Here is a 14,790-nt window from a genome sequence, read left to right as displayed (position 1 = left end):
TTTGTTTGGTGTGTTACAAAATTATTATTGATAAATTATAGATCGATGGGGTTTTATTTCTCTTCTGTCAAGAGGAATAGTTACATTGTAGCTGTCCAAATGAAAATCCAGCTGCAATAACAAGGTACTTTCTGGTTATCAACTACTTTTTTTGAGATAAGAAAGGCTTGAATCAGTTCAGTATGTTAGTATTAATCCCATCCATGGGTCTTTCAATCTTTTCTTGAATACACAACACAGTTTGGGTAAACATACAATTTTATTAGAATATTCATGTTATTAAAATACCAGGCGTTGTGAAAAAGGATGAATACATTATGTAAGAAATGGGGAAAAAATCTTTATCTCGTTATGCAACAGACAGGTTGTTTATGAAGCATAAAAGAATAAATTTTGTATAGTAGAACAGTAAAAAGCACCTACAATCATCCAATGCAAACTTCTGCACAATTTATAATCCCAATAAAAATGTTTTAAACCATTCTAAACTATATTCTTAATAGTTAGGCCATATGAGTGATCGTAAATTATACATTTAATCTTACAAAATATAAACATCAACGTGGTATGTTAACTGCAGGTTATTCCATACAGTCTACTTTCTAGTAAAATAGTCTTATTCATTTAATCAAATTCGTAAAATATATTTATAGTCAGAAGTTGTGAAATATATGAGGCAGTGTGTTGATTGAGAATAAGAGGATTCACTGAAGATACTTGTACACTGCCACTTCGTACAATTCCCCTACATAAAGATTGTTCTCACCATCCACACACACACTATAGGGATATTTTACTTCTTGTTGTTCTGTGAGTAGTAAAGACAAGAACTGACCATCCTGATCAAGAAAATGAACACATTTGTCAGTGTCATCACACACCAGGATGTGACCGAGGACATCAGTACAGATTCCCCAGGGAGAGAACCCTGACTTCTGACCCTTGTAGGAGAACCTGTGTTGTCCTGATCTATTTACCACCACTATCCCATTTTCATCAGAGTCTGATGTACAGATATCTCTATTTATATTTTCTGTGATATAGCGTGGATAACTATACAGCTCCTGTCCTTTGTTATCCCACTGTATGTTCTGTAGTTCTTTTCCTGTCTTGTTGTATCGGGTGACTTTAGCCTTTCCACCCTTCCTCATTCCCACCAGTATGTCTCCATTGATGTGGGAGGAGTGTAGACTGTCTGGTGTCCAGTCTCCTGTTTTAATGAATTCTGTGATAGTATTATCCTGTTTTAACCTACTGATGACTTTATTTGCTCCGTCTGCTAAGATCAGAACTCCATCCTGTGTGACTGTGTGGTACCCAAATTCACCATAGTTTTTTATCTTCTGTAGCTGATTCCCCTGTAGATCTGTTTGGACAAGTTGATCCCAGTCACTGGCCCAGAGTCTGCCTGATTTATCTAGTGATATATGTAATAAACCTCCCCAGTTTCCTGATACCTTGAACTCCCTGACCTTGGTGACAGTGGGAGATAGAGACATAGTTTGTTTCATATCAGATTTCTTTTCTCTGTCTTGTTTCCTCTGTTTACTCTTAGATTTCAGTGCTATTGAAGGAGCAGACACTTCCATGGGTTTTCTTTTTCTTTTCTCCGGTTTGGTATCTTTAATTTCTACTTTCCCTAGTAATTTGACAACATCTTCTTTACTGTAATGACCAGTAGTAAACACTGGTGTAACTGGTTTTGTTGTCTCTGGTATGGATCGGATTTTCAGGTTCTTCTCAAAAAGTTTCGGAATTAAGGCCGTGATCTTCGGAGAAGATAAGAAGCCATGGAACTCTTTGACAAAATCATGGAGATAGGCAATGTAGTCGTTAATCGTATCATCCTGGCTACTTGTCTCTTCTAACAACGATTCTTCTATTTTGTTTACTAGTTCTATATTTTCTGACACCACTGTGTCCACCATGTTTTTCAGAGACTCTGCATCAGCCTTCATGGTTGTTCTTATGCTGTTCATGATCATCTTCACTTCCGCAGCATCTCCTTTTATTTCTTCCTTTAAGTCTTGTGATGTGGGAAGGAAATATTGATGGACTTTGAAGACTTCCTCTTGACAAAGTAATAACTTCTCTGCATAGATTGTCTCTAAATCTATAAATTTATGGCCAGAATGACTCTCCAATGTGGCACATTTTGAACATATTGGAACTTTGCATTCCTTACAGAAGATGTCAATATCTTTAGTTGGGTGGGTCTTGCACTTTTCCACAGGAAGTTGCTGTTTGCGTTGTTGATAGAGGACCACTTCATGGTTCTTGTATTCTGGATTCTTCAGATGTTTCTCTCGGCATTGTTTACACATCTGCTGATGGCAAGGGTTGCAGTAAAATTCACAATTCTTCTCACAATCTTCAATGCCGCACTCCAAGAAGTGCTGGGGTGTACCTAAACCTAGGTTCAGTTTTGAAAGTGCCATCTAAAACACAAAAACACTGTACTGAAAAACTTTGAGAATTACTGTAGATTGACAGTAAATAAGTACTGAGTAATTTATAAAGATTTCAATGTAGACAAGTCGATTTCTTGGGACTTATTATCAAAACGTCAATGTTTGAAAGTATTCAAATAAGCCACTTAACATGTACTAGAATTGTAAATTCAGTTGTTGTGTTTCAGTACTTACAATATCTGTGGTTGACCTCAAAATGACAATGCTTCCATTTCAAGGGACTTTGGAATGTAGCAGTGAGATTTAAATGAGACTTGACGAGATTTGTAATTTACTTCCTTGTTTGTAGCTGATACCTGTAGGTTTAAACCTGAAACATTTCAAACACTGAATAGGTCAATTGAACAGTTAGAAGCACAATTTAGCTATTACAGGTATAACAATGTCTAGCAAAATGTACTCTAATGTACACACATAAATGAATAACTGTATAGAGATTCCGAGTTGATTATATTTTTTTCAATAGAAATACTAGTTTGCGTTTCTTGAGAATTGTTTATATATCCCTTGGTTTAATTTTTTGCCGCCCCTCCCTCCCTTCCAAAAATCATGCATTAATTTTTTATTGGCTATTATAATTTTTCTTAGATGTACTTCTTATTTCAAAAACAAGAAACATCTGTTGAGGCAGAGGTGCAACATGTGATGAAAAGAGGTGTGTGAAGGGGGGATTCAAATCCAAGAAATACAAATAGACGGACTCAAATCACAGCTCACACAGCTCAATGACGAGCAAATAGATTTGACTAGAAAGAAATTTACTGATGATAAATTTTGCCTCATTTGAGTAGTGTTGATAAAGGTGTGTTTCTATTTGTAAAAGGGGATGTAACTTCACCTATGAAGGCTAATTATATTGTTAAATTTTACTCTTAAAATCACTGAAATTCAGGAGCTTCCTGGGGCTGGGCCCCCACCAGGGCTTACCCTGGACCCACTGGGGGCGGCCTCAAGACCCCCTGCCTCTGCAAAAAATTCAACACCCCCTTACCAGAATTCCTGGATCCACCCCTGCTCTTAATAGAGAAGTTCTGATTTTTTCTTAACGGAAAAAAATTATAAATACTTTATGTATTGAGACTAGCTACACATGAACATACTGGAATTGTTCAAGTTCTTAGCACAGGCACTTGAAGTGTGGATAGCTTGTAATAGATCTAAATGTACATACCCCCCATCCCCTCTCTAGAATGAAATTATTTATATACAGAACCAATTATTTATCCAAAATATGTTATTTCCCCACCGATCACATTCATAAGTTGTTCCGAATAGTCAGTTTCTACCTTCTATAAACTTTTGAGATGACCACTTGTGAGATATATTAATAAACATATATTAGTATTTCACATGTGGTCATCTCAAAAGCTTACAAGAGGTAGAAACTGACTATATATGCCGAATGACTTTTGAGGGTGATCGGTGGGGAAATAACATATAATGAATTAAATTATTGGTTCTGTATTAAAATAATTTCATTCTAGAAAGGGGTGGGGTATGTACACAAGATCTGTACAGGCTATCCACACTTCTGGTGCCTGTGGTTCTTAAAGGGGCATGGAGATACAGCACTCACAATTCTTTGTTACGTAAACAAAGTTTGTTTGTTTACATATAGATTACTTAATAGAAATAGGATGTTTAAAACAAAATGAGATATGCCAAACACTAGAAACAACAGTGTATTTGTGTTCAAAATTAATTTGTAATTGAAAAAATTTGCTTTAATCAAAACTAAGTTATTAGTAAATTTAACCAATGTAGACAAAAACATCTATATGTTTTTAATTCCCAGGATGAAAAAATTTCTAAGATTAGTGTATTTAAAAGTTTCCAATGTTTGGTAATATTTTAAAAATTCTGGCATATTATTCCATAACTGTGAACTGTAAATTGTAAAAGATCTTCTAAACTATTGTCTTTGCCCTCTGGATATGTAATGAATTACTTTGACTTAATCTGGTAGATCTACTACTAATTTTATGAACATACTGATAAACATCTAAATAATCAGGGAGTAAAGAATGATAGTTCAATTTACAAAATAGTCCGACAAAGGCATCCAAGTTGCTGCAGAGAAAGGGGATTTCATGTTCATTTAATGCACCAAGTTTTTAAGCTTAATGTCCTGGGGGTAAAGATTACACTATTTTCACAGGTTTAAGACCCACCCCTTTTGCCCCAGAAAGAGCATAGACTATGAAATCATATTTTTTGCTCTACTATCCTTCACAGCAATTTGGGTAAATATATATATATATATATATATATATATATATATATATATATATAAAGTCTCTGTTTTGGAAGTAAAATATAGAAAAAACTCTAAACACTGTTGAAATATTTCGACCGTGTTACCGGTCTTCTTCAGTCGTGTTTCCAGATTTGAAACACGACTGAAGAAGACCGGCAACACGGTCGAAATATTTCAACAAAGTGTTTAGAGTTATATATATATATATATATAAAATAAAAGTATGGACTCTTAAGATTTGAGGAAGCACAGGTTTCATCTCTTTAATTATTAATCATATCACAGTGATAGGATCACACAAAGTTCAATTCAATAAAACATGATTCTAATGAAATTAAACATTAACAGGTAATCGTGAAAACACAGGGTTCAACAAATCGACAGTAAATTGCTATTTAAATAAATTTAACAATGTAAACAACAACACAACACCAATGCAATACAATAACTATTAATACAAAATACACCGTACTGCCATAGCAGATTTCAAGTCAATGTTGAATGCAAATCAAAGGTAACTGATTTCAATATCTTAATTCTATAATATGCTATAGCAGATTTCAAGCTTTAAATCAATGTTGAATGCAAATCAAATGTCATTGAATGTATTAAATATCTCTGTGTCTAAAGAAATGTTTTCAATGTCTTAATTCTACATGTACTGTATATTGTGAGTGCAACAATAAAAAAAGACCCTGTAACTTTCAAACCTGCTAATAATGCATTATCATTCATTGTTATTGTTTATTTCAGAAAAATTAAAATGGAATACACACTATTACTAGTACATTTACCTCACAAGCACTGTATACAAGTAAAATACAATGTAAAAATTCTAACCTGATTTTGTGCACAGACTGTACGTCATATCACGAACACAAAATATTTTCATAAAAAAATATTGCACATTAAAAATATCTCTGAACAAAACAGTTATCTCAGGAATGTATAAGAAAAATTATTTTGATATAATACACGAATCCAAACAATCCTCCGCTTCATTCATCATCTGTGTGAGTATTGCAGCATAAACAAGAACAAAACCCACTACAACAGCCAGAAGTGACCTCCCTTGACGGAATCTGGGAGCGAGCAAAGTTGATAAAAACTTGTTCTAGTGTGGTCTGACTAACCAAGTAATCTTCTATATGGAATTCAGATTTGGCACTTTCTAAAATTCCAAAAATTGTTCCGAGAGTCAGGTTCGAATTCCTTGCTATGTGGTACGTTACCATGCCTTGGTGCATGTCTTTCAGTTCACTTCCTGGAAATTTACTCTCTATGAAGTTGATGAATGGCCGTAGATCTGGAGCCTCCCCAGATTCTGTGAAGGCTATGCGAGCCAGTAAGGTGTAGCCCTGGCCAAATTTGTTCTTTAGATGTTGTGTGCCCCCGAGACATCGGAACTCTCCATTGACCATGATGGCGAGCCTGGTACAAAGAGCCTCGCATTCTTCCATACTGAAATAAAACAAGAGGTACTGTGAGCAATGCTCACTAAGAATACCCCCCCGCCTACGCCAATCTCCCAAAGGGTGTTGGTAATAGGTATAAACTACCTCTTTTCTGAGTGTAAAAAACAAATGGCATGACAAACCTTGGGTATTCTCATTTGTAGGGAGAAATGGATTATCTAGGAACACAGCATCTCCATGCGATGAAAAAAGCCATTAAAGAATTTAAATGGAAACCATATTGCTACTTCGATGTCCAGTGCGCGTGACCTTTGACCTTTTGACCCCAAAATCGATAGGGAACATCTTCATCCCATGGGTAGTCCATATGTATGATATGGTGACTGTAGGTGGAAAGGATAACGCTTTAGAGCCCGGAAACCATATTGTTACTTCAATGTCCAGTGCACTTTACCTTTGACCTTTTGACCCCAAAATCGATAGGGAACATCTTCATCCCATGGGTAGTCCATATGTAAGATATGGTGACTGTAGGTAGAAATGATAACGCTTTAGAGCCCGGAAACCATATTGCTACTTCGATGTCCAGTGCGTTTGACCTTTGACCTTTTGACCCCAAAATCGATATGGAACATCTTCATCCCATGGGTAGTCCATATATATGATATGGTAATGGTAGGTGGAAAGGATAATGCTTTAGAGTCCGGAAACCATTGCGTCTACAGACAGACGGACGGACGGACAGACAGACAGACAGACAGACAGACAGACAGACAGACAGACAGACAGACAGACAGACGGACGGACAACCCGATTCCAGTATACCTCCCCACAACTTGTTGCGGGGGGTATAATAAAATATGAACTTACGCAGAATACGACAGATCACACAGAGTTAACAGCCCATCACTTTAGTTTCAATTTCAAAATCTTCTACCATACATTTCTTTAGTCTATCAAATTCATTCCTCTAACAAAATCCTACACCTCCTATAAAGACTGTCACATAATTTTATCTTTACCTGTGAGACGTCAGAATTAATGTGCGACCAGCATCTCTGACATTTATCAAGGCATTCCACAGGTATCGCCTTGCAACAGGATCCATGCCGGTGGTTGGCTCATCTAAAAATATCACCTGGGGATTCCCCATCAGGGCTACTGCTGTACTCAGTTTTCTCTTGTTGCCTCCACTAGAAATACAGACATAATTCACTAAATACTTTTAGGTCCGTGAACAATATCAGACAGAAGAACAGCTATATTTGTTGCACTTTAACAACGACTATCTAGATGTGCAGAAATATCAAAACATTGGTTTTACTTAGTGTCTATAAAAATATTGAGAGACAGACACACACACACCTGCCCAGCAAACTTACAAGAATCATTAGAATATTGCTCTAAAATTACTTCTTTTCATGATGTCAGATTTTTGTGAAATAACAAACAAACAAAAAAAAATTTTAAAATGCCGTATTTGTCGGGTCTTCAAGGCAGAAGAGTTTAAGGTAGCTTACTTTTTCTTGTTTATGGTGAATATGGATTAGTGGCTTTGTTCATACCACAAATACAAAGAAATTTTACACTCTGTTAAGTGGAAAACAATAATTTTACAGTGCCAATCCATTCATGTTAACATCACTTCCTGTTGAACACTGGGAAACAGATACACACCTGTAAGCTTTGACCATTTTATCTGCATGTTCCTTCATCAAGAGAGCTGCCATTAGTCCCTCTACAATCCCCGGTATCTTCTCCTTGACGCCCCTCAGTCTGGCAAACATACACAAAGTCTCCCTGCCCGTCATCTGGTCAATCAGGGCATCATACTGCGGGCAGTAACCCAAGTTCTGGCGGACCTGTCGGTAAACAACGACGTGTGAATATGCAATTTAATCTACAAACTCTGTGAAAAGACGTGTTTTAAAGTGGATACAGAGTATCCATGTGTTTCTAGCATTTTTAAAATATTTCTGTAAAATACCCAATACAATTAAATATCTCTGACTTACATTGTATAATTTACATAAAAGTGACTTTACCACCTGTAGCATGTGAAAGTAAAGACTTTTAATCAGCGTTGATTAAGCATCAAATATTTACCATTGCCAGCTCAGACTTGACACTTTGACCATTAAGGTAGGCTTCTCCTGATGTCATGATCTCATCTCCAGTCAACATCTTAAATGTAGTGGTTTTCCCGGCTACGTTCACTCTGAGCAAACCGAAGCACTCCCCCTGAGGTATACCTACACTAATGTGATTAACAGCCAAATGCTGTCCATAATACTTTGTTACTTCTTTCAAAATCAAGGAATCGGTCAACACTTGAGACATATGCAACCTCCCTCTTTCAGCTGCCACATCAGAATCTTCTTGAATTTGGGAACTCTGATACTGTCTTGGTTGGTGAGCTACAAATACACGTCCCCCTTGCAGCAAAGGGGTCGTCTCAGAAATTGATGTCTCGGAATTGTCTTCTGTTTTGCCAGATTTGAAGAAATAAATGATTGTCTTAAACAGATTTGATTCCACAAAGAGGAATATGGCGAAGTACATGATTCCTTGCAGGGTCAGGAAGATCAGCATTCTTCCGATGCCGTTCTTCTCCCATCCAATATAATTATTGTTGTAGTACACACAGCCCAGTTCTCCACACTGTCCATTTATTGCTGCAAAAAAACAGTGGAACACTTTGTAAAAATATTCATTTATGAAAATATAATAGATATAGTTGAATGAGACACCATTTGGTGGATGGGCAGCAGTCTCAGAAACATCATGTATCAATGTTACAATAAAAGAAAGATTCATTTTAAAGTAAGTTAATTTTCTTCCAGCGAAAAGAAAATTATTTTCTGGTGCAATGATTGTTAAACCTATAATTTCGTTCAAAGACTATGGGGTAGAAGAAAAATATCAAAATACATTTAATGAAATGCAATGGTGTCTCTTTCAAAACTTACGTCCACAACATGGATTTGGAAGGAATGAACAGAACTGCTGGAAATCTTTGCAGCTATCCAGAAACTCCCAATTGGAATAGTAATCCATCAGCCCTTGTCCGAGGCAGAAGTTCGGAAGAAAAACAAGAAATATCCACTCTAAGACATTGGATAAATCCTTCAGACCAAGTTGGGGAATTCCTAAAATTCCAACAGCTAACACTGTTGCATCACCTGTTGGATAGATATGACCTAGTCATTAGTGGTTATCACTGCAGTCAGGACATAAATCATTCATCATAACTACTTTTTCGTATATATCTACATCAATAAATAGGATGAGTTTTCTTTTCCTGAAATAAAGCCATTTAATTTCTAAATGAAAATATTATTGTCATTTCCTGAGTAACCTTTGTTGCGAAATGAAAATCTTGCTTTTATTTACTTATTACCAATTTCTATAGAATTTTATAAGTCCTTCAAAGTATAGCACTTGTGCTTATTATACATTTTCACCAATTGACTTTGTATGGTCATTATGCCAGATTACATGAACTCTACAATACAGTGTTTAAATGAATAATTTCTTCACTATGATTCACAAATAAATTAATTGTGGATAGAACATGACTATTGGCCATGACGTAACCTAAAATGCATTATTCTTACACAGAAAAGAATCCCATAAAACATACCCAAAACATCTCCTTTTAAATCAGACTGGATATTCTGATGCTGATCTTTTTTTTTATAAAGATCATGGAAATTTATGTTCTACCTTGTAAAACTCTATACAGTGTTCCCTCAATATATTGTCCCCCGTTGTAATGCCACCCCTGCTTATTGCCTGAAAATTCTAAAGAACAGATTACCTCCCATGTGACATACTCCTAGAACTAACAGATGAAACTCTTGCCTAGGGAGAATGTATTTGTCATTTTGGGGATACAGGACCGGGAGGAGGGGGGGGGGGGTTGTGGGGGGTTGTAGTGGTCAGATCAATTCAGAGACCTCAGTTTGCCTGGTCTGTTGCATTTTCTTTTGTTGTATTTCATTCGGTACTGTGAGTTGCCCCTGGAAATGGCTGGTGATAAAGGCTTGCCAGGGGAGAACCTGGTTGTTTCCAGGGGCAAAGAAAACTATAGTAGTAAGACTGGTTTAATCTTTAACAACCATATAGCTTTTACTAGAAAACCCGTTGGTATAGGACCTGAACAGAGATTTAGGGATTCCAGATATATTTGTTACCACTTTTGCCTTTCCCATCACACTTTCAACACTGATGTAACTATATACCGTATATACTCGCCTTTAAGTAGGATTTTTGGGAGTTAAATTTTGGTCAAAAACTCTATGTCCGACTTATAGGAGTGTCGTAAGAAGATAAGTATTTTTGTGGATGAAGTAATCAGAGATGGGGTAATCGTAATCTGTAATCGTAATCGGATGTAATCGATTACAGTTTTTCATGTAATCGAATGTAATCTGTAATCGTGTACTTTTTAGATTACATGTAATTGTAATCGATTACATTAATTTTACCCTGTAATCATGATTATTTTTAGATTACTTTTTTGATTACTTTCATTAATTTTGTATATTTTTCATGTTTTTTTTTTTTTTATTATCAACAAGTTTTCTTCTAATGATGTTTTTATAAATATTATTTCTTGATATCTTATTCATTTAAATCAGATGCATTTATTAATTTATTTCATTCTATATGTTTTATATTTTTATTTTACAAAAAAACTCGAAATAGAGTTAGCACCCTTAGTAGTGGAATGAGTTTGTGATCAAATTCTATGTTAAACAGCAAGCATGGTTGACAAGTTACAATGCTCTAATGTTGTGGTGTGGACCCCAGACAACTGCCTTTGCGCTTACAACACAGATATTTGCTCATCAATAAGTTTGTTATTTAGTTGTTTTCTCGGATTTCCTCTGTGGCATAGGTTACAATGCCATACCAATTTTTAATTTACATATCAACACTTCCCATCATAATTTTGAAAGTTATTTAAACATTTTAACCTGGTTATACCAGTTATAAGATCCTCCAGAGAATGTGGATCAATGATGGCCACTTAGCACATTAATATTACCTTTCCGGTCTGGCACTAGGTTATAGCGTTTTAATGCTATCTGAATTTTATATTAAAAGGCTTTCATTCAATTTTCAGATTCACTGTTGTAGAATAGATTTATCTTCTTTCAGTTGAAAAAAAAACAGGCCATGTACCCCTCCCCCATATGCATATTTGTTTTTGGAACAGCCTATAGATTTCACCGTTGTTTTATCAAGTTTTAATGTTTGATTAAATTTCCTGATGGGGTAATCCAACCTTCATAACCACAAAACAAAAACAACAACAAAAATGGCTATCGGAAGATGAAGGTTTTATACACCTTTTATTTACATTAATGAAAAAGAAACAGAAACCTCGTGGTTGTCTTTCTTGGAATTCAGTTTAGATAGAGATCAACTCTACAGGTGAATTTCTACTAATTGACGGATACTAAACAAACAACTTGTGCACTGGGAACTGGGTGCTATTATCCAAGTTCCCTAGAGTGTGACATGTCACCTGGAATATTTATGATATGTGGGTTTTAATTATGAGACAAATAACAGCTAGGTCTTGGTTTAGAGTGAGATGGGTGCAGTATAGCTGCAATAATGTAGCCCTATCCAATTTTTTTTTTATTTTGACGTTTTCGGGATAGGGCTACAATTCCATAGGATCTCCGTAATGGTGCAAAATAATTTTATGTATAACCGATAATAAACTCTGTGTATTAGTCCCAAATGTTGTTTACACCAAAAGGAGTACCAACTTTGTGCTCGGGGATGTCTAATAAAGGTGTTTTTCATTAAATATAATGTACAGCATGCAAAATTCTTCGTCTGCTCCGCCATGCTTGTTATCGCGAGATCTCGTAGGTGGATCTAATGAAAGCCTAAACATTGACAATCAGCGCGAAAATGTAGTTACTCGAGCCACTTCGACAAAGAAAGGAAATCATATTGTTGCAGAAAGATTTTACACTCTGCTGTTCGGTTTTTAACTTGATATTTAATTCAAACCTTTTCAATACCGACGAAATAACTTTCGCCTCCATACTTGTCCATTGATGTAAATACTACCTTATATGGCATATGCAAATGACTTGGCAATCGGAAGTTGAAACTTCAGTACATCAAACATGGCGCACAAATATGAATCGAGGAATTGGAATGTATCGAAATTGTTGAAAACGGTAGAATAGAGCCTCACAAATCTAAAGTTGCAGGTTGTAAATTTATATATTGACTAAGAAACATAGAATATTATTTTATTTACGTAAAGAAAGTCAGGAAATGTTTAGAATGAGCGCAAATGTTGCGGGAGTGAATCACTCCCGCATTTGCACCATTACGGAGATCCTAAGGAGTTGTAGCCCTCTCCCTAAAAAAAAAAAAAAAAAAAAAAAAAATCAAAAAAAAAATCAGAGAGGGCTACATTATTGCAGCTAATCTGTACTATACAGTGTACATGTAGTCTACCGTCATTATATAGGCCTACAGTACAGTCAACGTTTTGCACGATTTTCTCGTCTTCGCCGTGCTTGCCGTTGGTTTGTAGCCTAGTCGAAAATAGTTAGAACTGCATCTGGTCGAAGATTTAATTTCATAAACCCATTAGTTTTTGCCAAAGTAGAATGAATACAATAACGAAACTGATCCTCATCAACCCCCGTAATCGCGCAAAATGATTGTCAAACAACTTCGAGTTCTGTGTTCTCGGTGTAGATTTCACACCCAAGTCTTTCTGAACGTTGGATCATTTAGACAAAAGTATATAGAAATACCTGACTTGCTACATTACAGTTGAATGTAAGCACATTGAACATTTTGACGGCTAAAACCCGCAGTTGTTAGTATAAACAAATACACATTTGCGTCAGGCTGGTCTCTTTTGACGTCATCAAGCAAGGGAGATAAGTCATCTTACTATTTTGATACTTCACACCACGGCAACATTTGACGGTCTGTAGCGCCTGTTACCTTACGATTTTTTCTTAATGACTTCTTTATATATGTTAAGCAATTAAAGAAGAACACATTTTCGTGCAAAACAATTTTTTTTTTAAAATCGTCTCCTATGACCTTTAATTCAAATCGACCGAGACCTCCTCTGAACTGTGAACGTCTAGACCACAAAACCCAGTGAATGGAAACCCTGTATATAAATTAATATTCTGTGATAGCAGTATGGCTTGATATTATGATATCAATGTGCTGTTGCAGTTGTCGGCAATTTATCAATGTACATTTCTCAGCAGAGAACGGTTACTCTTGAAAATATTGTTCACCAATAGCGGATAAATACAGCATTTCATATTGTAGCGAAATCATCAATTTACCACTCATGCTTCAGCACCAATGAGGCTTAAATATAAGGCTTAAATATAAATCCCGCTAGAATAGGTATGCAGATATGATCAACATTGTTTGCAACAAGGAAACAAACAGTCCTAAAATTCTTTTGCAATCAACTTTTGTAAGTAGAGAAATTCTTTGACCGGTGTTAATTTGCTCAGACATGTTGAAAAACAAATTTGTCCTATTTTAAATTTGCTCCAAAAAATTTCCATTATTGTTAGTGTAATGAATAAATTTAACAGTAGATTCACCCAATTTTGAATTCACTCATCTCAGGATGAGGGTGAAATGGCCAAAATTAAAAAAAGGGGGGTGGGGGTGAAATATATTTCCCAGATGTGGTTATGAGCTCTGTAGAAACCCATACAATTTTTCATTTAATCTTTCTGCATTATCTATATAAAATTATTCATTTTTTGATGTATTTTTATTGAAAATAAAAGCAGTGGTCAGCTTTCAATATTGGATACAAAGATAGTGTAGCGATATTTTTAAGAGATATTATGTACTTGCGCTTGATATGAAGACGACTGACTATTTTATGCTGTACCTGTGTGTGTGTGTGTTTGTAAGCCCTGTCAATTGAACCAGTAAATAAGAAGGCACACGTGTAAATCAACACGGGGTCGGCCAAAGGAACACGGAAATGGTGGTGTTCAGTTGGATTTTTATAAAAATCAGCATAAAATCATTAAATAGGTCATCTACCATCAAAATCCTGAAGTGTTTACTTAACAGGATTTATGAGATGTGTGTAACAGGTGTGTAAAGATTTAGCACTCGTCCATCTTTTTTCCTTGCGAGCATGGCTTACACACTTTCGAAGTGCGCATGCTCTGTTTTAAATGACGTCATTTGTGATATCATCATAATGGAGTTTTCCAGGGAAAGAAGTTGGCCCATCTGAGGTAAGTAAACACGGTTGAAAGAAATTTTTTGCATATTATCAATGGGTTTTTTATTACATAGACCGGTTAAATGGTGTTTCATACCGATCGTGTTATGTACAAGCGACAGAGTACCCGAGTTACTGAAAATTTCGGTGATAAATCTGCGTGAACTGTTTGGGTTTTTTTCTTTTTGAAATATAATCTTTGCAGTTAATGTACTCTGTATACTAAGAATTCATATTGATTTTGGATAGAATTTCACAAAAAGAAATGCGCCAGGTCCTTAGGAATCAACCCCCCTACCCCACCCCCCACACGGCACATTTTTTGGATGATTGGAACGTATACCCCTTTACATCTGTCTCCCTACTTTGAAGTTTTCT

The 14,790-nt window shown here is 35.8% G+C and overlaps 2 protein-coding genes across 2 annotated transcripts; both read right to left on the bottom strand.

Annotated features, from left to right (window-relative positions):
- Positions 1–240: 240 nt before the first annotated feature.
- On the bottom strand, positions 241–2,755 carry LOC130054248 (uncharacterized). The gene is made up of 2 exons (XM_056163391.1): positions 2,646–2,755; positions 241–2,438 (listed from the first exon to the last, which is right to left on the bottom strand). Exon 2 carries the CDS (start codon positions 2,436–2,438, stop codon positions 705–707), a length of 1,734 nt encoding a protein of 577 aa, XP_056019366.1. The 5' UTR covers positions 2,646–2,755; the 3' UTR covers positions 241–704.
- A 2,216-nt stretch (positions 2,756–4,971) lies between these two features.
- LOC130054249 (phospholipid-transporting ATPase ABCA3-like) lies at positions 4,972–12,544 on the bottom strand. The gene is made up of 6 exons (XM_056163392.1): positions 12,180–12,544; positions 9,113–9,325; positions 8,250–8,818; positions 7,821–8,005; positions 7,166–7,336; positions 4,972–6,189 (listed from the first exon to the last, which is right to left on the bottom strand). Exons 2-6 carry the CDS (start codon positions 9,198–9,200, stop codon positions 5,727–5,729), a joined length of 1,476 nt encoding a protein of 491 aa, XP_056019367.1. The 5' UTR covers positions 9,201–9,325; positions 12,180–12,544; the 3' UTR covers positions 4,972–5,726.
- Between the last annotated feature and the right edge of the window lie 2,246 nt (positions 12,545–14,790).

This window comes from Ostrea edulis, chromosome 4 (genome assembly GCF_947568905.1).
Source record: "Ostrea edulis chromosome 4, xbOstEdul1.1, whole genome shotgun sequence".
NCBI classification, from domain to species: Eukaryota; Metazoa; Mollusca; class Bivalvia; order Ostreida; family Ostreidae; genus Ostrea; species Ostrea edulis.
This window is presented reverse-complemented; position numbering and strand designations above follow the sequence as displayed.